Source organism: Melospiza melodia, chromosome Z (genome assembly GCF_035770615.1).
Source record: "Melospiza melodia melodia isolate bMelMel2 chromosome Z, bMelMel2.pri, whole genome shotgun sequence".
NCBI lineage: Eukaryota > Metazoa > Chordata > Aves > Passeriformes > Passerellidae > Melospiza > Melospiza melodia.
In genome coordinates this window covers 45706252-45732421 of record NC_086226.1, presented here as the reverse complement: position 1 = coordinate 45732421, position 26170 = coordinate 45706252, and the positions used below count along the sequence as shown (strand labels likewise).

General features: G+C 37.4%; 1 protein-coding gene and 1 long non-coding RNA gene across 6 annotated transcripts in view; one reads left to right on the top strand and one right to left on the bottom strand.

Moving 5' to 3' along the window:
* The window catches only part of LOC134432079 (uncharacterized), a 34291-nt gene extending 8716 nt beyond the window's left edge, over positions 1-25575 (top strand). The window contains exons 2-6 of the long non-coding RNA XR_010031214.1: positions 3156-3223; positions 9894-10014; positions 13919-14014; positions 16143-16230; positions 19414-25575. This is a non-coding gene — a long non-coding RNA (uncharacterized LOC134432079). The remainder of the gene's footprint in view (positions 1-3155; positions 3224-9893; positions 10015-13918; positions 14015-16142; positions 16231-19413) is intronic.
* LOC134432078 (uncharacterized) lies at positions 1561-19652 on the bottom strand. Of its 5 annotated transcripts, none has more exons than XM_063180482.1 (6): positions 19520-19652; positions 17908-18030; positions 15831-15872; positions 13351-13442; positions 11330-11422; positions 1561-4294 (listed from the first exon to the last, which is right to left on the bottom strand). In XM_063180482.1, exons 1-6 carry the CDS (start codon positions 19629-19631, stop codon positions 4106-4108), a joined length of 651 nt encoding a protein of 216 aa, XP_063036552.1. In that variant the 5' UTR covers positions 19632-19652; the 3' UTR covers positions 1561-4105. The 5 variants fall into 5 exon arrangements, with proteins under 5 accessions (XP_063036552.1, XP_063036553.1, XP_063036554.1 ...); XM_063180483.1 differs by having other exon boundaries at positions 13351-13439; XM_063180487.1 differs by lacking the exon at positions 1561-4294 and adding an exon at positions 10081-10359.
* Positions 25576-26170: the final 595 nt, after the last annotated feature.

Here is a 26170-nt window from a genome sequence, read left to right as displayed (position 1 = left end):
TTAGTCCCAGACTTAGTCCCAGACTTAGTCCCAGACTTAGTCCATGTCTGAATGACGACATGGGCGCTATCAATCCCTTATATCTTGGGCAGGATTTCAAAGTTTAGGATCCTATTTATCGCTTACCAAGGATCTGTTACAACAAGGAATCTCTCAGCCTTGAGGAGCACCTTTGAGAGGTGTCCCTTCTCAAGGGCAGGTCCTGGCTGCAGCCTGCTGTCCCATGGGAGAGATCCATGGGCCCTGGGCTGTGCTTTGTTTGTGGGGGAGGATGGCTGACTTGCACCAGCTGCACTTGCCAGGCGCTCAACTAGCCCTTGCCTTGTTGAACAAGAGTTATGGCCCTTGGCTGCTGAGCAAGAGTTATGGCCCTGAACCATTGTATCTGTCAGCAGGTGCACCACAAACATCACTGGTGGCCATTGCTCGAGCAGAAATGGGGGAAATGGGGACACACAATCACATGCAGACACAGCCTTGAAAATGCCAAATGGAGGGAAAAGATTTTTCCTTGACTTGTTAGTCTGCACCTTTCAGTCACTTTTGACTAGGCTAGATCCAGGAGATCTAGGCTCCATGTAATCTGGAAATAATTATCGAGGTCTGGAAAAAAAATATATTTTTTGTTTTCAGCTGAATGAGAAATTTTATAGCTTGACGATGTGATGAAATGTGGATAGCAGTTTACAAGGGACCACAAGATGGTGCTAGAGATGGACGACTTCAAGGAACTGTGCAGTAGCAGCCACAGTGTCTTGTTTCTGGGCACCAGTCAGGCCAGAGGCAATGAAGGGAGGGGCTGGTAGAGAATCTTCTTTTCTGCAGTCTCTTTGTATAAACAGGGAATATGGAGAGTCACACTTAAAGCACACAAACAGATTTCTTTGGGTGGAGAAATTATGGACAAGCAGAATCAAAACCAAAGTGACACTAAAATAATGTCTGTTTATATGCATCTTCAAAATTCATACCGTGTACATGTAAAAGTAGCAACACTCAAGGGAGAGTATTCTTCTGTTTGAATCAGCTGGGAATTAGAAGACACACATGCATTGTATTTACTGGGATGGCACCCTGACCACATCATCCTATCTAAAAAAAAGAACCCTTGACATCAGACTGTGAGTGCACAGTGAGCGTTTAACGCCAGGGAAGAGGCATAAACAAGTCCTTCTACCGAGATGTTGTGTTACTGAAGATCCTTAACTGAAACTGCATCATTTGGATTGCTTACAAGTTTTAGCAGTTTTGCAATTGCACCTATGTGAGATTGTAATAATTTGTTTAGACTGTAGAGACATTCAGTGTCTACTGAATGTTGAACAAGGATTATGGCCCTTGGCTGCTGAGCAAGGGTTATGGCCCTGAGCCACAAACGTCACTGGTGGCCATTGCTCGAGCAGAAATGGGGGAAGTGGGGACACACCATCACATGCAGACACAGCCTTGAAAAAATGCCAAATAGAGGCAAGAAAAATGACAACTTCTAACTCCTTTGGTTCCCTGTAATGAAGGAAGTGTATGTAACACAGAGAAAGATCACTTGCTTTACAGTTATTGTAGTTTTTCTCACAGGTTTTATTGCAGGAAGTCAAAAATATGGTCAAAATACTACAAGTAATATATGAAGAATACTTGCATTACATTGGTCTAAGTGAACAAAATGCAGTACTTTATTTAAGGCACAGCTTTGGAAGGGCAGAAATACAAGAGTGACATATATATATTATTTTAATAATTATCACATCTGTTAAATGAAAGTTAAAGAATATAATTGTTGTTTTAAGCAGTAAAATACTAATTATATTTCATATTTGAATGTTATACACATTGGATTTTATTGTAAAGTGTTTGAAACTATATTTTTCTGAAAGGCTAAAAATGAAAGCCATTCTGAAATGGCTTCTTCGATTTTCTGTTTTAAAATAAAATTTCTAAATTATTTCCACCTCACATATTAAAAACTTTTCTGCCACTCACAAGACACTTAGATTAGTGGGAACTGGAAAATGTCAGTTTGAAGGGATTTTATGATCAAAATAAGACTCCAGCAAAGATTAGGATAGAGAATTTTTAAACTTGCTTTACTATGTACATTAAGAATTATGAAGTTGTCTGATTTTACTGTGTTTTATGAGAAAAGAAGTCAAATGATATTACTGTCCTATATATCAAATCCAAAATTGTGACTGCTGTATTCCATAAGGGCTTATTTTCCCTTGAATTGCTAAAAAGATGGCACATGGTAAAAGTACAAAATTCTGCATATAACCATAATTTAAATTTTAACTATAAAACAGATTCAAATTTAACTGAGGTAAATGTTACTTTTGTGGTGATATCAACAATGCTGATTTCATTAATATGCTTTGTACAAGCTTTATGGTGACTTGTCGTCTTTTCATCAACTTCCCATCTAGCACATTCTGTAATTTAGTGAGGTGACTACACTACCAACAATAAATGTATGACTATGAAGTGTTAGTGTATCAGATAGTGAAACTAATGTACTTACTATGACTGAATCTATTTCTTGTGTAACATCTTAAGCAGTTTAAGTTAACTCGATTCTAGTGTAATAAATGCTGAAATTAATATCTAGAGTTTTGGAGTTTTTCTTCACACTACCTCTTGGCAGTTTATTGAACTCTTGGCAGGTCCAGAGCTTGTAAGTATTATTTAGAAAATATTTAAAAACTCTCTTCAATGAGCATTATAACTAACATAAAGATTTTCGCTATTTGAAGAATACAACAAGCAAGCTGTGAAATCTTTTAAGGCCTCACAGACCTTTGGAGCTTAGTTTACAATAGAAAATTGCATTATTGCAATGTGCATTGGCGTGATTGACTGACTGATGTTAGGATTCTTATTTCAGCTGTGCATTGTTTATTATACCTGCACAGGATTATTCCTGCAAGTGTGTTATATTGTAGGCTGTTTTGCTGCAACTAAGCAGCAGTCCCTTGGTGTAGGTGCACCATGCCTACCATTTATACACATAGAGTCTCAAATTACTTGCATCACAGAAAATTGCCACTAAATCAGAGTGGAAGTCCATGTACAGCAATGAAGAACCAGATCTTTAACCCTTAGTGATCCTGATAACTTTCAGGTTGTTTTCTCATGTATTTCAAATATGTTATGGTTTGCAGGGCATGGTCTATAGACATTTAAGTGTCAACATCTTCCATTTGGCATTGACCGACCCTGTAGCTCTAAGGTAAGTACTCTTATGGCTCCTCCAGTGTAGCCCACATGAACACTTAGTGTTTATTTTATTCATTAATTTTGAATATTGTTTTTCTGATGCTGTTCTGCACTCTGCTTTGCAATTGAACATGTGATTGTATTTTCCTCTGTGACTTAGAAGTGGAAGCCAATATGTCAGAGCAATTTTCTGCTGTGTTTGCAGGCATCTCTTATGGCCCATTAGTTCAATGTACCTCCCTCCCTCCCTCCGCCTGCACATTGTGCATCTGATGGTCTGTGTACATTTTCTTAGAGAGCTGCCATGCTGGAGAGATGCTGAAATTGCATAGTGTACTACATGGGCTGGCTTGGATCTACAAGTGCAGAGACATCTTCTAGCTCCCAGCATCTTCCCTTGCTCTCAGAAAGAGTCAAGAGACCTCTTCTGATTCTTACTCCAAGTCAGTCAGTCAGGATATGCACATATGCATTTAACAAGTTCTGAAAGTCTTCTGAAAGTTTTCTTGTCACACTCAGGTGAGCTTATAAGAGACAGTTTATAAAAAGTAAAATGCTTATTGCATGGAAAACTAATGGCATATTTTATGATCATTTTCATATATGTTCCTTATTGTTGGCATCTTTGAAATATCCCCTGTATATTTTCCTACACCAGAATATTTTGTTTCCTTAAAAACACAATTGGAAGGTAGGACACAGAGACTGATCAGTTAGTATGTTTTTCAAACTTGACCTTCCTCTTTTGCTATTGAATGTCCAGAAATAAAGGATGTTGGTGGCTTAGAAATTATGAAAATGTAAAAATTTAGCCCAAACAGAAATTAGCTGGTCTCAAACTTCCTCATCTTCTTAGGAGCTGTATGGGCACTTAGGCCACCGAAAAGTAGACAAGTTACTTTTCCTCCAAATATGACACCCTGAAGTAAAAATTTTTTTCCTCATTGGGCTCTTTGTTTTCCAGCTTGCGAATATCAAGTGAGTCATCATTCACACACAGATAGTAACTTCTGTCTTCATAGCACTGGAACTGCACTGAAGTTCCTTGGTTATGCATGATGAAAAGGTTATCCTCTTCACTCAGCTATGAAAATACACAAAATAAAAACCACATTGTATTTCTAATGCCATTCTATAATGTCAAACGTGACAAAAATTCATGTATGCTGTTAGTTTGTTATATTTTATGCTTGTTATACTTTTCTCCAGTGACTCATATTTACCAATTTTTAAAGAAACCTTAGGCAACAACTAATAATTTTGGGATAGATTCTGTGATAACTATGAATAAAAGTAATACCCATGTCCCTCAAAAGACTGAGTAATACTACACTAATAGATGCATTCCTTTGCTTCATAAAAACACCAGCACAGTTTACTCAGTGTATTTATGATAACTTAAGTTTTTCATTTGGGTATTTTCTCTCCTTAGGCCTACCCTATCAATTGCTACTAGCAGTAAAATGTCAATCCACAGTTTTGCTTGTCTCTTTTGAAGTAAAATTAGAATGTTACAGTAAAAACTACTCTTAAACAACTTACGCTCTATTACCTGTGCCTTTTCTGTATATCTCCTGTTTCCAATGCACTTTTTAAAAAGATCCATCTCTGGACCAATAGCTATTGTCTAAAGAGCTACTCTGTGTGTGTGTGTGTGTGTCTGTGTGTGAGGGTGGGTGGGTGTATGTGTTTGTGCTGACTGGGCATCTCAGGGTGGGGATAGAAAAATAGTTGCAAAAAGACATTACGCCGGAGAGAGGAAGAGTATGCGCTGAAATCTGCAGCAACTGCTAAGCTTGGGGCTCCAAAGGGCTGCTGAACCTGCCCGTGGTCTCCAGCACTCCTCCAGCGCTACCACAGGCCATGTAATCCACATCACATCCAAGCGGCTGCTGTAGCTGGACGGAGATTACAGGGCAGTGTGACTGTGCACAGCTGCCTGGAACCTGCTGGGCTGGGGGTATGAGCCCCTGCTCCTGCCTCTGTGCACTGAGAGAAGGAGCAACTGTGGATAAATACTGTGTGAGTAGTTACCTGATGCTAATAGTGGGACATTAATTAGTAGAAGGTTGAGATTTGTGTTTCCTCCAACTCAGCTTCCTGCCAAACAGCAGGGAATTTAGAATATCCTTTGGGAAAGACTGAACATATCAAAATCAAATTATTTTAACTTTCAACACTCTTGCTCTGCCTATCTTCTATAAGTCTGCCCATGTTCTGCCCAGTTCTATAACTCTGACTAGTCTGGTGTGTTATCATTGCTTAAGGGGACCTCTAAAAGGAAACAGAATCCTTGAGGAAAAGCAGGAGCGCATTTAAGGGTATCAGCTTGCTGGAGATTACAATGTTGGCAATAACCACCTTTTGACAGAAGGAGCAATGTGTCCTTTTAGCCCGTACGACAACAGGAGATGGAAAGAAATTGTCTTGCAATTATTGAGGAGTACCTCGGAGAAACTTGGGGAATACACCTTCTGTTATCAGCAAAGCTATGATGGGAAGCAGGTAGAACACTCTGTCCTGATCAATTAAATGTAACAACAGTGTCTGCAGCTTCAATCAAAAACATTAAAGTTTTAAAAAATACTATTAAGGAAGTAGAAGAAAATTTGTCTTTGGGAAACGAATACCTACTAGGGACTCAGAATGGTAAAAAATAAACATAAAAGGAATAAGAATGTTTGGTGAAAGAAAACCAGTAGAAGCAAGGAAAGAGATTCATATGTACAACGCAGAAATTCACGCTAGAGCAAGGGAGATTCCAAAGGGGTTTTGTAAAGCAAAATTTACATGCTCACAAAGGCAAATTGAGATTCAGAGGTTTAAAAATACCCACTGTACCTGCATGAAATGATGGAAAATTAGATGGAAAACTCTAAGAGGAAAATGATTTGGAGAATGGCACTATTTGGGTGGGAGAAGGAAGAAGAACTCAAAATAGAAGCATAATGAAGACCATCAGGGCTGGGATGCGCAGCAGGTCATTGGAAAGAGCAAAATGTTTTTTTGCAAAAAAAATGTTTCTTTGCAAAAAGAAATTACGGCAGAGGTGATTTTCTATTATGACCTGTAAAGGAGGATGATGAGAAAACCTGGAGAATGTGGTGGACCACTGCCAGATAATGTTTCTCCCAAGGACAGTTTCTACAGTAGGACTCAAGACAATTTGCAAGTTCCAAGAAAAAAGTTGCTGATTTTTAGTTACAATCTGATATTTTGCTTTTCATTGCATTAAATGAAGAACCAATTTACAGCTTAGGTTTCACATTTAATGACAAAAAATTCACCTTTATTCATGTCCCACAAGTGGTTCACAATGCACTTGAAATAGAACACATATGCTCATGTCAGAAAAATGCCACAAATATTGTCTTCACAGGCTAAAGAAAAACATGTCAGTGATGAGAACTATAGAAAAAGATGTGAGAGAGTAGTATACAAGTTTTAATATTAATAGACTCAAAATTATAAAAAGTCAGATCAAATATGGCACAATGAGCATTACTCCAAGCTAGGTTCAAATCCTGCACTGTAACCTAGGAAGAAACTAGAAGATAAGAAGGAATGGATTTGAAGGCCAGCTGAAACAGAACATCTTGTTGTGTTACGATGTGTTACACAGAGTGTGGGGCACACTGCAATCTACATTTTGCCTCAGATCAAAGAGAATCAAAGGAATCAAAGAGCGTGTGATCAAAGAGACAAGAGTCATGCAATGATGATAAGCAAACTAGTAAAACTGAGCTGCCACCTCAATTGTATCACAGAAGTTATGGACATTGGAAGGCGTTACAGATTAGTTATGTGGTTTCTGGCTAAAACAGGATTGATGACACACCACTGGAAATTTTGGCTGTTGTGCAGTGCATGCACAACATCAAGAGCTTCTCTTTCTTTCCACTCAGTCTCAGTGCATAAGCTGGGATGGGCAAGAGGATGAGACAGAACACATCTAGAAGAACAGCTGTGTCAGAGTGGCCAGAGGAATACTCTATGTCATGTGATGTCATGGCCAGTCATAAAGGATGTAAAGGATGTAAAATGTGGGGTTGGGAAGATGGGTGTTTGCTTCTGAGAAGACTACTACTCAGAGACTGGCTGAGCATTGGTCAGGGGAGGAGGTGAGTAGGTGCTTTTGCATCACTTGTGGTTTTTTCTGACCTTCATATGCTTTACTTTTGAGTTTTTTTCTTAATTCAAAAATTTCCTTACTTTTGCTCTTGCTATTCTCTAATAAACTGACAGTGTGCTGTTGACTCTTGCAAATGTTAAATGTATGTTATAAGGTTAGAAGAAGTTCTGTTAAGATCTGGTGTCTCTTCATGTAAGTTTTCTAATATTGAAAGTTAAGCAGCTAAGCACCCAGCACTGCCCCTTGTTCCTCATTCAGTCCCTTGTTGTGGTTCAATAAACATTTTTAAATGTTAAGAAGTGAGATGTCATTTCTTGCATATTCTCTCCCCTGGCAGGAGAGTGGGTCTGAATGAATATCTGGTGCAGGGGCTTGGATGCTGGCTGGAGCAACACACCTCAGTCTATTTTTTTACCACAGCTGGTCCTTCCTGACAAATTGGGCTGTGCTTCCAGCCCTGGGTCAGTCAGCTCCAGGTGTGTTGGACATCCCTCCACTGAAAGCAAATTTTGGCCTGTACACTGCTGTCAAGGTGATCAATAAAAATGCTTTGGCAATATCAGCTGTGGCATTCACTCTGCCACCTTTGATTTGATTCATACTGAAGGTGCAGGATCTCTGATACAGCAGCCCTGAATGACAGGAATGTTCAGCCCAGAACAGTCCACTTTCAACATCCATCAGACTCTGCACTGGCCATATGTGACCACTGAAGAGTGAGTGAGGCTTGCAGATCACTCCCTGGCTTTTCAATAGATGAATCAACTTTTGGAGCAAAAAGCCCCAAAAACTTCAGGCTGCATGCTGGGTGCCAAAAAGGACTGTGTCTCTGTCAGCTTGCTGCCAAGCACAGTAAACATGGCACTGTCAGTACTTACAAGGTAAAAACTTCAGGATCAAGGTATCTTAGGGGGCCTCACCAGATTTTACATGTTTGGAGTTTATTTTGGCCTACTGCAGTAAAGAATAAGTCTCTTAATAAAGTCTTTCATGACTACACAGCCTCTGGTATAATCTCCTTCCTTCTTGTCTTCATCGAACTACTCAGTAAAATAGAGAGGCTTGTGGAATAAAAACTTTTACAGCTCTTAACAGAACGGTCACAGCTGCAGTACTTCAGGTCCCAGTCCGCCCAGGCTGGAATATTCCAGTCAAAACTTTGGCAAATGCTGTCCAGACACAATGATCTAATAATCTTGCATTATCCAGCAGGGAACAATAACTTGGAAGAAAAACAGCCTGATCCAGCAATTGAAATTGCTGAATACTATCCTTTAGTATTCTTTTACGCATATGTGTTAATTAATGAATATCTGAAACAGAGGGAAAATTGGGTGCTACTAGTACTTCAGAAAAGATGAGAGGGTGATGAATACATCATCAAAGGTCTGAGTGTAGCAATGGGTCAAGAATACATTAAATATTATGATTGAACCAGAAGTTACACTAAAGTAAGATACTACAGATGTAGTAGTGTATATGTACTGAAGATGTGTACTTCTCTGATAACCATTGTATGCTCACTAATTTCTGCACTTCTGGAAGAGTAAAAAAAGAGAAATAATAAAAAATTCACACAATAATTAATGCAAATGATAAAATGGGAGCTGTCTTACCTACTGGGAGAATTATGAGCAATGGGTGGGGGAAACTGCTAAAACCTTTTAAGTGAAGAATCTAAAGTGAAATACTGTTCGGTAGCTCTGAGATCATTCTGTTGTGTAGTTAATTGCATTTTTTCCTATGATGTTATTAATTATGGCAAGCATGGTCTATTATAGAGTTAGAATAACCACAGTTATAAGCAAATGTCCTGAGTGAACTGTTGGGGTTGGCTTCTCCACTACTGCTCTGTCTGGGATGCTGCCACTGTGTGAACTGTGTGAGGCCATAGCTGTGCCTACAGTGCAGTTTTCCACTTGAACCAAAAGAGCATTGCAATAAAAATTGGTGTTGCCTTTCTGACTTAATCCCCAATCAGATGTTATTAAACTATTACTTGCTGTAATTTTAAATAATTATTTTATTGTTATTACAATCTAATTAATATATTAAAATTAATTTAATAAAAGAGGATTCAATTAATATTGATTGTGAACCATGTCTCAGTGTTTCAATTGCTTTGGTTACAGAAATGAAAGTTTACAACACTCTATACAACTCTTCCTGGTATAATGATAGGGTCCACAGATTCTCACATTTCTGCTAATTCTACTGGCAGTCTTCAAACAGAAAAAAAGAAAATGCCTGTCTTTAAGATTAGCTATTCAAAGCTAGCAGATTAAATATCACATTGCAGTCCTGAATAGCTTTGTCATTATCCACGAGAAGTATTTCTCCATCTCAGTGCACTACGACCCTAAGGACAATGCAGGCATTATTCATTACACCAGGAATGTACTGATCAGTACATTCATTTTAGAATGTTTATGAGGAATCTCATGATTCAGAGTTGCCTATGATTTGCCTCTTTACCCAACTGGATGTGGTTCAAGTGCAGGCTTCTGATTTCTCCTCATACAAATGAGTGACTGTTTTTCTCCTATTTCAGGGTATCAGTAAGAAACCACGACGAGCAGATCACTATCTGTCTTATTACATGATTAATGGGTTCCCAGAAATCTTCTTTTAACTACGTTTAAAAACCCTAAGTGATATATAGATCTCTACAGGTAATTGTTACAGCTCTTTCCAGATGTCTCCCAAAACTTGCTGCCCTAAGGACACTAAACCTCTGTGAACAGCTCCAGTTTAAAAATTGTATGAAATAAAAAAGTGTATTAAAAATAATTTGCAAAAGTCAATATGACTGTGATCATTTATAACATACAAGGGGGAGACTAAAAGTTGCATTAAAAATTTCCTAAGCTTTGCTGCTTTCTCCTTCTGTGGGGAGCCAAAGAATATTAGTGGCAGAAGAGTAACTCAGCAGAACTTGAACTGAAGGACCCGCTTAGATTTTCCAGGCTCAGAATGTAGCAGATTTGTTCATTAATTATCAGCAGTGTAGCTCATACCTGTTGGAAACCATTTCAGATAGATGTCAATTTACCAGAATTGGAAATTCAATGCTTACTGATTTAGGAGAAAAGTCAGCATTTTAGAAATTTTAGGCTGGGAATTTCAGGTTTTCAGGGTTTCACAGAACATCTTATTAAGTTCTGAAACTACTTGGGTCCAGATAGTTCTAATTTTGCCTAGTGAAATTGGAAAGATTGGCTTTTGTGATAAAGCCACAGGGCTACAATCCTAATTAAAAATATTATTAGTTACATTTCCTTAGTTTTGCATTTTCTCTAGGTTATAACACCTACTATCCTAAAGTTTAGGTATCCCAAAGAGCAACTAATTTCCTTCATGTGCCTACTATGTTTTATCATTTCTATATAGAGAAGAGTCAACAAAAACAAGCTTTTGTCACAAAAACCTGTGAAGAAACCACCCATTTATCTGTATTTCTGTCCGTAATACATTACTCCCGATTTATAATCATCTGATTACATGAAATCCATCAGATGAATTTCTGATTCGTCTGAAAAAAACCCTGAAAATGACAGGGTTTTATTACTTCCCAGAAGTTTATGACTGATGGATTCATTAGTTCTTTAAACATCATAACTTTTGTAATCTGATCCTTCTAGATACCTTCTGCTAATATACTCACCCAGATTTTCTGTATCTTGCTGAAGAATTTGTACCAGATAAAATCTACTTTTTGTCTCCCTTCATTTTGTATAAGCATAATAATACAGGAAACATATCTACCTCTCATGTTTTAATTCAAAGTCAGATATTTTGCCTGGAGATTGAAGGATGTAGTCATTATTGTATTTTTCCTTTTCTGAGAAAAAAAATCAGCTCAAAGAAAAGTAAGCAATTTGTCACCTAATGAGTAACAGGATGAATTCAGATGCCCTTTTTACACACCTGTATTTGCATATACAGTCTCACACACAGGTTTTTATTTGTTTGATCATGATTGTATACCTGTTTAAAGTCAGGATTTTCATGGCTGCAAGTTTTCGTATCACATCCCTTAAATGAAGGACAATCTGGCTCTGAACAGGATGCTTTTAAGACCTGTGTTTACAACAAACAGATTTATTAATTTTTAAATTTAATTTGGTAATTTTTTCATCATATTTTGCTTTTCAAACCCATCAAATGTGGCATTAGTTCTAAAAAAAATGATATTTTTTTAAAAAAGTTCATTAATTATTACATTCAAATAATCCCAGATTAATAAATTGACAAATTATTGAAAAAATTTCATTAATATATTCCTGTTTCACAATTTACACAGCAAAATGGATTGGGTTGAATGCAAATACTCAAGACAGTCCTTCAAACTATGTAATGTTCAGGTCCTATTTAGAAATGCAACCCTGATTGAACCATATTGTACCAGGATACCAAAATTTTTTCCAGATAAGAAGCCTTGTCCTGTTCCATACCAGAATCCCTGTTGAGACTAAGGAAATTATTTTTTATTGTGCTGGAAAAAGAAAGGTTTGTGATCTTTCCAAGGTTTTACACATTTGGTAGATGCTAAGTATGTCTTCATCTTCAGATAAGAACTGCTTTCTATTGTGTCAAGAAACATAATCTGGTATGACCTGGAATTTTAAAATAGTTCATTGGAAAGTAAAATCCTGTGCCTGCAGCTCTCTGGCCACAGAGAGCAGCAGGCACAACTTTCCCAGGCATTGTCCTGGGGAAGGCTGTGAGAAGATCAGAGAAAAGAATGATAAACATTCCTTATTTTCACTTGCTGCACTGTTGTTGTGCACGTGTGGAATGTGTTATGGAGATTTGTTTACCGAAGGGTGATTTCTTAATTGGACACTGGTGGTGGTGCTTGGAATCAATTCACCAATCTGGTCCAAGCTGTGTCGGACTGTCTGCAAGGGCAATGAGTTTCTTAGAAGTACGGTATGGTATATGATATGATATATGATATGATATGATATGATAAAGCAATTGATCAGCCTTCTGAAATCATGGAGTCAATGTTAATTATCACCCCATGGGGGACCCGTGCTATGATAAATCCTTTAAGGCTCAACACTCAGTTCTTCTCTTGATTTGGTAGAACACCCTTCAAAAAATTGGTTTATGAAAAGGTAACCTCTGAACCAGAAAAATCCTTTAAAGATAGTTGATGTTTCAGGGACAGAAAGGAAAATCCCTTTCTGTGAGTAATAGGGTAAAATATGATTTATGTGTCTTACAATATACATTTCCCTAGAAAAATTCAGGAAATAGATTTTATGAATAGTCATTTGTGAGTTAAAAACAAATTTAAAAATCCATGACTTTTTGAGAAAGCATTTGGTGATTTCCACCATCATGCATGGCTGACATTAACAGAGGGTTATTCTTTATCTCAACATCTGTATAAACAGAGCTTTTGGACCTTTGCTCTGCTGTAGACGGTAAATTGCAACAAAATATTCTTCCTCAGACAGATTTTAGCACTGGTTTTAATCCCTCTCCGGGGAAGACTAGCCTTGCCTTCCCTTCCTATCAGAAGCAAACCTTCACAAGATTGGAGAAAACGGGAATGCTTAGACGCCAGATGGCAAATGTTTGAAACTGGATGTTCAGCTGTGTTTTCTCTTCATCACATTCCTTGTTCTGTGATGTGTATTCATTGGAAGAAAACAATTTCCATCTTAAACTCACCTCTTTCCAAGGCAAGATTTCTGCTTTTTACTCTCCTCTTATTTTCCTGCATGTTTTCTGGCTAAGAAGCTCCCTCTTCCTCCACAGAGACTGGAACTCATCATCCCTGACTATCTTCTAGTGGCAGTAATTAACTATCCAACCCAAAAACTTTTGCAATAATCTTCTCTCAGTATTTCACAAAAAAGAATAAGGGGACATACTCAGAAGTTATGAAATGTGGAAGGTGGTAAGAAAAATGAATTTGAAAAGTTCTGTGGGGAAATTGTCTTACAGTAAGAGAGAGCATCCACATGTTATAAAGAAAATAAACAACTTCTTACCTTCAGAGAGAGATTTTTCTTACTCTTGCACAAAAAGACAAATTCATTAAGCTTTGATCTCTGTGTGAGGCTCACCAAAATTTTAGAATCTGCTTTACACAGAAGAGAATATTGTAATAATATGAGTATCACTTTATAAAATAAAGAAGAGCTGAATATGCTCTACAAAGAGAAAACATACTTTATAGGCATGGGCATAGGAATAAATATAATCACTCTTGATACCATTGTCTTGTCTAAAGTATTTAAAGCCTGTGACTTTGTGAGACTTTAAATTTGCCATATATATAGTTAATTTCTCTACTTTTATGGTCAATGTATGAAATATCAGTTGTACATTACTACATGTCATATGAACTACAAAGGCAAATGTAGTGGTAGATAACTCATATGTGTAGTAAACACGTTTACTGTATACACCGGGCTATGTATATGTCAATATGCAAAATGTAGGATTTTTTCCCCTCTACTTTTTGCATGTTTCTAGATAATAATCCTTTTACTATTATAATTGTGGGTACATTGGATAAATTCCATTTTTGAGCTAAAACTGTTTTTTCACCTGCAGGAAGTAAGATGATATCAATAATATGGGAGATTCTTCAGCCTGCTAAAGTGACAATGTTCATTGTTACCTTCTGGTACTTCAAGACGTCAGCAAAAAGTAAATAAATTAAGGTACCCTTTGCCAACCCTTACAGCACACAAGAGCATTACCTAGCAAAACCCAATACATATGTATTACATACATTGTAATTACATATTACAATGACTGCTCAGTGATGCTATACTTATCTGATTGGTTTGCAAACTTACTTCAAAAAACACCACTTGTGCTTTTAGAAGTATGACAAGTTCCATTTAAGGCAGAAAATATAAAAGAAAGTGGCAGTTGATCTATATGTTTAACTGCAGCAGCTGAATACAAATTTTAAAATGTTAGATTATTATGCATTACCACTTACAGTTAAGGAGTTTGGAGTATTACCAAAGGCATTTTTTAGCTTTTGAAGGACACGCAGAATTAACAGAATGTATTCATCTCACTTGACTAATTTTAGCTTCTCTTGGACCTGATTTTAGTTGTCTTAACTTTCCTTAAGTGTAATACTTTTGTATTATTCTTCTGAAGGAATTTTTCTGAGACCACTTTAGCATGAAAATAGCAAAAAAATCCTTGTTAAAAATTAAGAAAAACTCAAACTGACTATGCCTTATTCAGTTTAAATGAGTATTTAGATAAATATAGTAGGCTACTATAGCAGGTCTACAATTCTGTTATTTTGTATTACTTTTTGTGATATCACCTTAGATTGCCTCAGGGGCAATGGTCCAGTTTTAGTTGTAGCATTTAAGAGACATATCAACAGGCAAGAGAGGTTTCTTATCGAAGTCAAGAGTTTTCTCTCTTGAAGGCAAGAGTGACAACAAAGGAGGTATGCAGGAGTCCATCCAGTTCACCAGGGACACCCATCAACATAACTTACGTCTCAACTATCCTTGTCTTGTTCCATCTAGAGCTTATTGTGACTTGCTTATACATTGTTTAGTCTGAGTAAGTCTAAAGGAACCCAACTTTATCACTTATAAAAGCTGTGACAACTGGTCTATCAAGCAGCCAGAGAATGGCAAGGAAAGTAAGGAACCTTATTGTGATTGTATATCAATGATACTTCCACTCTGATGGATTTTGAATTAATTACCTTGTCTCTCTGGTCACTAAAATCTTACCAGAGTCCAAGGGGCAATTTTAAAATCCATGCAAAGAAAATGCCTTGAAATTAAATAAATAAAAAACCCCTCTTGCTTAGGGATATCCCTAAAATGTAAAGCTTTGGTATTTGGGAGGATATCAGTATTTTTATACTGTTCCTTAGAAATCTTCATTTGTCCCTTCTTCAAGGTACATCTGGTACTGGACCAGATTTGTTCTTATTGTTACAGGAACCCTTGATTATTGGAATTAGAGTGCATTTTTCTTCCACTGTAATAGCTGAACTAATATATCTTTGATTTTCTCAATAATTTCGTAAGTGTATAATATGAAAGTTCCCAAAGCCTCCTCCTTCTTCACATTAATTTCTCTTTGGTCTTCCTCTCCTGCTAAAACAGGTCTTCACTTTAAGTCTCATATGCCAGCAGCGGAAGACACACACTTTTCTATAGAAAAAATTGTATGTTCCAGTTTGTATACAATATATTCCCTTTCATACACTTGCTTTCAGTCCAAGTCACTACTCCTAATTTACAAATTTTTTAGCTTTGAAGATTTCTACTTATGGAACACAGAAAGGCTCTTTTATTTTTAGACCTGTCCAGTAACCTGAGCTAAGTGAAAAATCTGATACAGTATGTTAGTTCTAATGGCAAGTCTATGTGTAAAACACTACTACCTTCTTTTCCTATGCTCTAATATATTTTCTAAACCAGACCCTAACAGAGATGATACCTTTTTTTCCCCACAAGATGTTTTTCATTACCTGGTGCTTCATTCCTTGTGAACACGCTTAACCACGCAATATCTAAAATAGAAGGTATTTAACAAATACGTGGAATTAGAGATCTAAGCATTCCTCAGATTTAAAAATAATAGAAACCACTTCAAGAATTGTTTTGAAACATAATCTGAGAAGAAATGTCTAATTGCAACAGACATCAGATTTCTTTTCTTGAGGGTCTCTGAATTCACTTAACCCTGTAAGGCTGTACAGTTAGACTTGTGAACAGGTACACTGAAGTCTGAACGCTGAGTTTAAAAAGTGTATTGATTGCTTAATTATATTTTGCAACAGAGAATGCACCTAAGAAACAAGAAGTTGGTGACCAGCTGAAAGCCTAGCATGCTATTAAAGAGGAGCCTGAAGTCCCTTGGCAGTGAAAGTGAGTACCTTAATATTAAATGTATGGGACTGGAAGGCAACAAGAAACAATAGCAGCTTGTTTCTGGCTTTTCTAATGTCAGCCTGAATCACACAGCCAGTCAGCTGAGGAAAACATCATCCACTTCCGGTAAAAATGTCACAAACATCCTTGATACAACTTGTTCCTAATATTACGTTGTTGCAACTGCATCATGAATATATGTCTTTGGTGCTTCTGTGCACAATTATATTACACAACATTTCCTTTTATGTTGTTGGTGGTGTTTTTGGGCTTTTTTTGTTTGGTTTGATTTTGGTGTCATTTTTGTGTTGTAGGAATATCAGTGTCTTCTACATCAGGCTTGTCAGACCATGTATCTGTTCACAAACTGCTTCCATTGTACACCTATACAGGTTTTGGTTCTGTTCATAAATTAACAATAATAATTGTCTGAGTAACTCCAAAATTTGATGGAGTTATCAAGAAAAAGATACTGAAAAATATATAAAACACACTTAAGTACCCTATCAGTGTAGCTGTCATTATTCTCAATTTAATAGAATGAAAGTTTTAGTAATTCAATTAAAGATTAATTAATCAATTAATCCAACTAAAAGATTTCAACTTTTTCCTCCATTTTGGTTAAAAATGTGTTTTATTGAGTTTTTTTCCTACTTTCATATCTCTGGAAATTGTACCATTCTAGAATAATTGCATAATTCTAGAATAATTGCATTTGATATAATTTAATTTTTCTCTATCCTCTAACAAGTCTTTGCATGATGATAGCTATGATAACATCTCTGGTGTCAAATACTGAAGCCCCTTTTGAGACAAAAGAGTTCAATTAAAAACAAAAGAGTTCAATTAAAAACAAAATAACCCCACAAATTCCAAAATGTGCCCTATTCTCCATTTTGCATTTGTTTTTGAGCATTACCTTTCCTTTGTCTCTCTCCTGAGCTAAATGTCTAGACTTCCCACTTAATCAAATGAGTGTAAACAATATAATCTTATCATTTAAATATATAATAAACCTACTGCAAATCAGGATAAAAGTATTCTTGTATCATTATCAGTATCCATACAGATCCAATATATTGTTATGTCTACAGAGAACAGGATCACTTAGAATCATTCCAATCATTAGATTGGAAAAGACCCTTATGATCATTGAATACAACCATAATCTGACATTGACAAGTACACTATCTTCCTAATCACCACATCCAAACACCTAAATCCCTGCTCAGTGGAGACACAAGCACTTCCCTGAGCAGCCTGTTCCAAAGCTTGGCAGCACTAGCAACAGAGACATGTTTCCTAATATTTGATCTAAATTTCCCCTGGCACAACCTGAGGCCGTTTCCCCTCATCCGGCCTCTTGTTACCTGGGAGAAGGTAACAAGACGCCCACCTGGATACACCTTCCTGTTTGGTAGCCGTAGAGATAAGGTCCCTCCTGAGCCTGTTTTCCTCCAGGCTAAACACCCCCAGCTTCCTCCACTGCTCCTCACAGGACTTGTGCTCCAAACCCTTCCCCAGCTCCACTGCCCTTCTCTGGACATGCTCCAGCACCTCAATGTCTTTGTTGGAGAGAGGGGCCCAGGGACACGTGACACGTAATAGTACATTTGAAAATTTCCTGAGTACTATAGATGCAATTGGTGAGTTTTGGTATGTAAGGAACATTACCTTCATGGGATTGTGAATCCTTGGTAGATATTTCATGATGACCATCTTCATCTATATCAAAATGCACTATTTTTGAATTGTCAGTTAGTATATAGCATTTCGATGTTTTTCGCAGCCTAAACCCTAATAAAAAAATGAGTTATAATTCATTTTACTATCAACAAAGAAATTACATCATTCCATTAGAAAAAGATCAAGGGCATTTTTAACAATCCTTACTTGATAATCTATGTATATTTGAACTATGAGCAGTATAGCCAACATACTAGAAATTATCTAGTATGGGCTTAAGGAGCTGTTTTGAGGACTTGGTATTGGTGTGAAGAAGGACAATAAATATTTCTTTGATGAGAAGGTTATGTCAGTGACCAGGAAACTTGCCTGTTTCCCAGTTTTGCATTTTGAATATTGGATCTGGGTATAAATAGGACTTTTAGGTAAGAGTGCTAGCTAAAAAGCAGCATTTAGTTAGGGGATCAGATATCTTGTCCTAAAAAAAACCCCAAAAAACAAACCAACAAACCCAAGTCTTTCTAACTAAAAGCTGCCAGGGGGGAAATTGCTCCCTTTCATTCCTAAATGCAACTGCGTTGTTCTGGATGTCAGAAGGATGTATGTCTGGACACCTGGATATGAGACACCTCCAGAATAACACTGTAAGTCACAATTTTGATTATGTCCAGCTGAACATTGTTTTACTGGAAGAGATTTGATACTTTCAAATGCAGTTACAACATTTCTGAAATGACAAAGACCTCCAGGGTATGCTGCAAGATAAAAAAATCCTGCCTTTGCCAGAATAATTAGCCAAACAAAACAACAGGATACACAGAATGTACCATCAGTAACATAATGTTTTAGGAATGCTTGACTTCACAACAAACTTTTAAACTTATTTTATAATAAGATACATCCTCTGAAACATCTGTATTTAGGCAAATATTTTGAAAAAATTTCATTTTTTTCAAGAAGCTTTCTTTCCACCCTGTTTAGGCTGAGCAGAAACTCTGCAGAAAGAGAAGGATGATGCACATCCTGACAGCTTGAACCACACACTCCAGAAGTGGCAGGTTCTGTGTTGGACCTTTGATTATACGTATAGCTGATTTGTGGTTGGACAAAGATTTTCTCTTCAAAGGCAGCTGGCAATCAGGCTTCCAGAAAAAAAGATGGGTTGTTCTAAAAAGTAACGGAACAACTACAATAATCAATACAGTAAATATTTTTAAAAAATTATGTTAAAGTAGCTAGAGTGCAAGAATTCTACTTATAAGTAGAACTAGAGCACCCAAAGAACTAGTACAGTGCACAAATTAGAATGGTTGGCAGGTCTGCTTATCATTCACCCTTCTCCAGGGAGGTACATTTGTACATTAGGAATTACTGGTATGGACATGGTGGGATGAAAAATGTAATGTCAGTATTTTAAGAAGTATTTCTGTTCTGGTTATTTTAAAGGTAGCTTTGGGGGGTCTATTTTTCACCAAATATTTTTCTTTTTGACAGAATTATAGAAAAGCTGCTCCACATGCTTAATTTTGTTGTATTTTGCCTTGGATTGGAATATTCTTTTCAAGATTATAAACATATTTGTCACTCAGGGAAGAGTTACCTGACTTTACAGGAGCTGTTCTCATACTTGCACGCAGACATGTTGTCCTCACAGACCCCCTTCTACGGAGAGGCACTTGATACGGCATTGTACGGCCTGAGCGGAGCAGCATTGCCAAGGCGTTGAAGAAATACTGATGATGATGATGATGATGATCTCACTTGACTTCCTTTTTGAGTCCTAAAGTAGGAGTTAGAATTTGTCACAAGACTTTGTGTTTCCATTGAGAAACAAGTTTTCAAATATAATTTTGATAAATGACAGTTAATAGAAGTAGATAGACTCTAAAAATGTTTGACTGCTTGCATGATCCAAGCCTTTGTCCTGCAAAGCAAAAAAACTGCGTTTCCAGTGATGGTAAATCAGTTAACTACCTAAACTTTCACTAAGATGCACATCAACATGGATAACACAGTTGTGTTGAATGAATATGTTTTGAAAGACTTCCCCTAGGATAATATATAAGCAGTGTTTGTGACTTCAGTTTTTGTTTGTCAATCATAGGAAGCTAGCTACATTTTGCTAACTGAATTGAAAAATCACATTCATTTTGTGGATACAGCATAAGATAATTGTCAAAGTATTAATAAGTGATTGAAAATTATGCTAACTACAAAACAGCATGATCTGACTCCCAGAGGTGTACATAGGTATATTGCAATATCTTAAACCAAGGCTCAGGAAATCTTGCCTCAGAAATGAGGACTTGAATTTGGAAACTTGAGGAATATGTTATAATTATTAAGGAATATCAGATTAGATACCTGAAGGAGAGCTTGATGTCTAAGAATGTGAACTGCTTTGATGGTGAAACCACCCAGGCAGCTACCAAGGTAATCCCAAAGTTGCAATTTAAATCACTGCATTTCAGGAAAGCTAAGGATCTTACTTTGGTTTAAAGAAAGGAAAGCTGAAATTCTGAAGTCTACATGCTCTCCTGAAGTCACCTGTTTATGGCAAGTGTTTATGGCAAGTGCAGACCAAAGCAAACAACAAGCTTCAATTCTGTCTGGTATCCTGGAGAATGAAACAGGTGAAGATGGGTACAATTTTAGCCCCATGCAGCCTTGCACAGAATAATTAAATATCTGTCAGACCAGAAAGATTAAGGCTCTGACACAAGTGTAATGGTTTGTAAATTCACCCAAGGAAGAGTATGGCAGTTCTGTTTTCTGGTTTGTCTCACTTCCCTGACGCAAAGCTTCGTATTAAATCTTTTACATGAAATGAAAAACTTCTGCCCTGGCAGTTCTCTTGTTACCAGACTAAAAGGGATAACTATGGCTCTTATTCAGTCTCTTCAACTCTAGTTATAACAACATTCAGTTAGATCACTGAAAAGTGAAACATTTGTTATATGGGATTGCTCTTCCTTGTGAATAGGCTCATATAATTAATGATAACTTCCAGTCAGAGGTAGAACGAAAAGGCTGGGTCTCCCACATCTTGCTGAAACTGCTTTATCACTGAGCATTCTTAACAGAAAAAAAAAATTCTATGTGGGTTTTTTTCACTAGGAAATTGGTCTCTGAAAACTTCCACCTGAATCGGGCTCTATGGTGTGTGTGGACAGTAATGCCACCTTGTGGCTCTTGAGAGATGTAGGTCTCTAGGCGCTCATTAACAAAGACTCAAGACTTTGCTGGGTCTGCGAGGCTCAAAACCACACAATCACCTACTCAAGTTTCTTACTAAAAACAAGCGTAATTCTAGTTTGGCTGCTCTTAATCAGAAGTTCTGAAGATCCCAATTCCTGGTTTTGATCTATCTTCAGTCTTGCACCTGCATTGCTTACGCTCGCAACAGTAAGACAAAAAGGAGAATGTCCTCAAGTCAGGACTGAAGAATTCCAGAAGATGGCAGGCCAGTTCAAAGACATTCTCAGAAACATGTTTAGGAAGCGGATAAATTCTGAAGAAACTTTCTATGATGAAGTATGGACAGGTAACCTTGATGTTATGAAGGACTGTACTAAATTTTAATTAGTTTGGTTTGTTTAAACAAGTAGAAAATAGAAAAATCTGTGGTAGAACTTCACCTCTGTTGGCTCTCCAGAAGCCAGTTAGTTGTTCTCTAGAACAATTAAAACTCCCTAAAATAAATAAAACAAGCTTTAACACCTTGAAGAGCCTTATATTCCTTAAGACTGAGTGACATATAAATGCTCCCATTTCAAGAAACCTTTCCTGTCATTACATATTCTTATACACACATCACCTATGCCCACATTTTTCACTCTTTGTCATAGTCTTTTATGCCATGTATATCTTCCTATGTTGATTTCTTTATCATAATGTCTTTCATACCTATTTCTTCAGTTATTTTCTCTTTTCTGTAAGGTATATATTGAAGTGGACTAAGAAGACTTGGATATTGTTCTTGGCTGCAGATGTGTCAACCACTGTTTTCATAACTTGGTTCTGATTAGTTTCATTTTGCATCCAAACTATGTATAAAGGAATTAAAGTTCTTTAAACTGCTGAAACTAGCAGCAGTCTAATTACTCTTAAGAAATTAATGAGTATGTTTGTGGCCAAAGAAAACAAGATCATACTAAAAGCAGAAGAAATTTGTTTTTTACCACTACATGGATTATATTAATTCATTGATATGAAGACAGCAAAGAAAACCTGTTATATAGCCTCTCTTGCTCCTGTTGTGATCTTGCTTGCTCTCTCTTTCATTTAATCCCAAGACACATGTGATCATAAAATTAAATTAAATCAAATTCAGCACATAAAAACAACATTTAAAACTGTGGAATTCATCCATATGGTGGTATGTTCCAAATATTATCTCATACCATGTTGACAAATTCCTAACATATGTCTAAGATCCTTACAGGGTCAGAACTGTTTTAGTCGAGTGTATTGGGTCGTAGCTGTCAGGCCTGCTAGCAGAGGTAGTAATTCCTCCAATTTAAAAGTGGATTAAAAAGAATTTTTGGCATCCTCTAGCTAATAAAAGATGAGGTTATAGTCTCCTTCAAATCAGGCTTTACAAAATCTATGATCTAAACTAGACAGGAGTACACAAAAATGAACATAAACTAGATGAAGAAAGAGATTTCTTAAGAAAACTTTAAGGTCAACTGAAACAATCACTCATAAAATTACAACAAAGAGTCTGATAACATAATCTTAAATTATTTAATCCTGCTGTAATCTGCCATTCTTGCTTACCTTATTTTGTCTCTGCTGGGATACTTCTACTGAACAGAATGCTAGAAGCAGCTCTGTTACAGCCAATTTATTGTCTGAACAGAGGGCAGGAAGCCAAACCTCTGAATAAAACAAAAGTCCGACGTGGATTTAATCTTCTAGATCTCTACACACTCTCATTTATATCAACATTCCAATGGTTCTAACTATTCCTGGAATTACAAAAGGGTTGGAAATTGTAGGAGCAAACTTTTAAATGCCTGTTTCTGTATGATGCCACAGAACTGCCTAGAACTGCACGCAAAGTTTTAGCCACTAGTTTTGTGTATTCTATTCCTATATTTTATGTCACTAATATTGTTCTTGTTATCTGTCATTCTTCCAGGGCTGAGTCACGTGCAGATACTAGGGTTAGAGTAATACAGACATATCAAAAGTAGGAGTTGTAGCCTCTGTTTCAGGGAGCTCAAAACAAACTTACTGCTTAAACATTTTCCCAGCTATCAAATGGGCTTTGCCTGCACGGCATCAATTCCCATACTTGGCATCAATTCCCATGCTTGTGACATGAGTGAGCTGCTAAAAATTAGATGTGATTCATCTCTTTGCCCATGAGGCCCTGGTAATATGTAGGTTTTCGTTATCAAATTTAGTACATTCAGTTGGCCTTACCTACCTGTTTGCATCCCTTCACTCCTAGTGGTGAGTCCTTCCTATCCATATTATCTAACCCTTTTTTAATTAGTGAGCCTTGCATTTTTATAGGAGTGAGTAACATTTTTATTTATCTCACTGAAATGAGAAAAAATCCCATAAAATCAATTACATTTACTTTTTTTTTGGCCAAAGCTTTCTGAAAATCAAGAAGCTACTGCTTTTATCTAGAGTTTGTTTACTATATAAAGAAGGTTACATAATTTATCTGTGTTTGATTTAGGAGAAGTCTTTTTCATTTTCCAAGCCCTCACCAGACACTGGTAATGTATTGGATCAACAGAAAAACTTTATTGAAACACATACTTAGTGACAAAGCAATTCGATACTTTGAAATCTCAAGTCTTTGTCTATTACCCAAACAATCTGCAAAACGTGGGGAAGTTTCTAAATAGCATGGTGTAAGAGTGTCCTTCCAGTACACAATCATCCTAATTTTGTGTGGGATAGAGTTAATTTTCATGCTGGTATATGGGATAATGTTGTGATTTAGATTTAGGATGAGAATAATGTTGATAGCAGACTGATGAGTGGAGTGTTAAGCATTAAGACAAGGACTTTTTCTGTTTCTCACATCACACTACCAGTGAAGAGTCTGCGAGATATGAGTAGCTGGGAGGAGACAGAGGTGATATAGCTGACCGTGACTGACTGGAAGGATATTCCATACTCTATGGTGTAAAGCTTAGTAATATTAGCTGCAGATAAAGCTGGCTGGGGGCTTGGGAGCCGGCTCTGTATCTGCTAGCAGGTGGCTACCGGCCACATTGTGCATTACTTGTTTTGTATACTCTAATTTTAATGACAGTTATTTTTGTTTCCCCTCCTGTTTCTGGCCTATTAAGCTGTCTTTATCTCAATGGTGAATTTAATGTTTTTTCCCCCAGTTCTCTTACTTATCCTGGGGTGGTGACAGGGAAGTGAGCAAGTGTTTTGTATGGTGTTAGCTGCCTGCTGGGTTAAACCACAAGAGTCCATTTTGGCACCCAACCCATGGGTGTGAAGGGTTAAGATAACCACTGCTTTGACGTGTTAAAACAAATTTGTTATAAGCAATTAGTTGCATTGGTTTAATAGTTACTGGCCACAATGTTGACTTATTTGATCCCAACGTTGTTGTGTGTTCTCAGAGTTGCATTGGTAACACCTTACTTGCTATGTTCCCTGCTGTGTCATTTCTCAGCTCTGGGTTAGGGTTGATGTTGTTGAGCTTTGTAACGTGGGGTTTTGATATGATAAGATGCCTCTTGGCAGGACTGAGGCAGTGTGTACACCCAGCATCGCTGCTGCACCTGCATTCCTGTCAGGAATGACACATAACTACACCTCCAGGGGTCCATCCATGGGAATGACACCCTCTGCCATCCTTCCTTTCTCCTCCAGGTGACTTACAACACCTCTTGGAAAGTATTCCCAGGGTGACCAAACCAGCACCTTTGCATTGCTATGACACATGAATATGTCTCAGCTCTTGTGTAAGTTTACACAACAAGGTAAGAACATCACCCACAGATCTGCCCTAAGGCAGGATAGTTATGAGTGGCAAGGGGTGTGGGATAGGATGGGCAAGTGCCTAGGGCAGTGGGCATCTCCCAGTGTTTTAAGACTTCACCTCTAAAAACCTAAGGAATGCGGAAAAATGTATTAAAATATTTGGGCAAGATGAGCTGTCACCCAATAATTCCAGAGAGACACAAATCACTGCAATGTGCTGGGGCCTGGTCCAGGCTGACCGAGATCTGTTCAGCAGAGCTCAGTGCCTGCTGCAGGAGGGAAGGTCTCTGGAACTAAAAGCAAAGTGACAGAGTCCAAGGCTGAACCAGAAAACCAACCTGTGCCAGTATTATCTGAGATTGTACGCAAGGAGAAATACTGGAAGAAGAAGTGTGTGGAAGCAGGTGACAGCTGGTCTGTGAGCTAGGAAGAGTGAGTTAGAAGAAGCTGGTAAGAGTTGTGTTTACCCCTGAAAGGAATTCTGCCAAGGTTGTTGACATGGAAACTAAGAAGAAGAAAAAGATAAACAAAAGAAACCTGCAGTTCAGTATAGCTGGAAACAGTGGTGTAGACTGCTCTGTAACAAAGAACAATGTGTTGATTTATTGTAACCAATGAATAAGTATAAACTTTGTTGGGAATGTATAGAAGACAACATGCTGTTATAATAAAGAGAGCCTTTTGAAATTGTATAGTGTTCTTCTGTGCGTCGTGACTGTCTCAACAATGACAGAAGTGGACACATTAAATAAGGAATAAAGCAGCTGCCTCTAAGACTGATCAGGAAGCAGACTGCTCCAAGCAGGGCCATCACAAGGTAGCTGGGAAGATAGGTAGAGGAAGATAGGTAGCTCAGTGGGCCTATGACACGTTGACACGTTGGGCCATCGAAGAAGACATGCAATGTACAAATGGGTTTTTGAATGGGGGATGGACGTATCATGGACATTATCCAATACCATGCATCATCCCTTCAGCTCTGAAGGTCTACTACAATAGAAGAAGCCCAAAGTTACGGACTAATTTTAGAGGGATGACCCATAGACTAAGGGAAAGCTATCTCTGTGTATGTATCAAAAGACAGGGAAGGATGCTTTGGGAAGAGTGGAACCTGGGCATGACATAAATGATACCGAATAAAGGGTGGATATTGCCCTGGTTTTATTTGGGACAGAGTTAATTTTTGCCCTAGTGGGTATAGTTCTGAGTGACAGATTGAGGATAAGAATAATGTTGATGACACACTGATGTTTTAGATTTTACTTAGCAGTGTTGACACTAA

Bases quoted from the DNA above. Each gene is read 5' to 3' on its own strand.
- LOC134432078 (XM_063180482.1), bottom strand. From the start codon at position 19,631: ATGCTGCTCCGCTCAGGCCGTACAATGCCGTATCAAGTGCCTCTCCGT. The intron at 11,423-13,350 runs GTAAGAAGTTGT...TTGTAAACACAG, and splicing joins AGAAAAATCTCTCTCTGAAG to GTCTTAAAAGCATCCTGTTC. The intron at 4,295-11,329 runs GTATACAATCAT...GTATTTTCATAG, and splicing joins AAAATCCTGACTTTAAACAG to CTGAGTGAAGAGGATAACCT.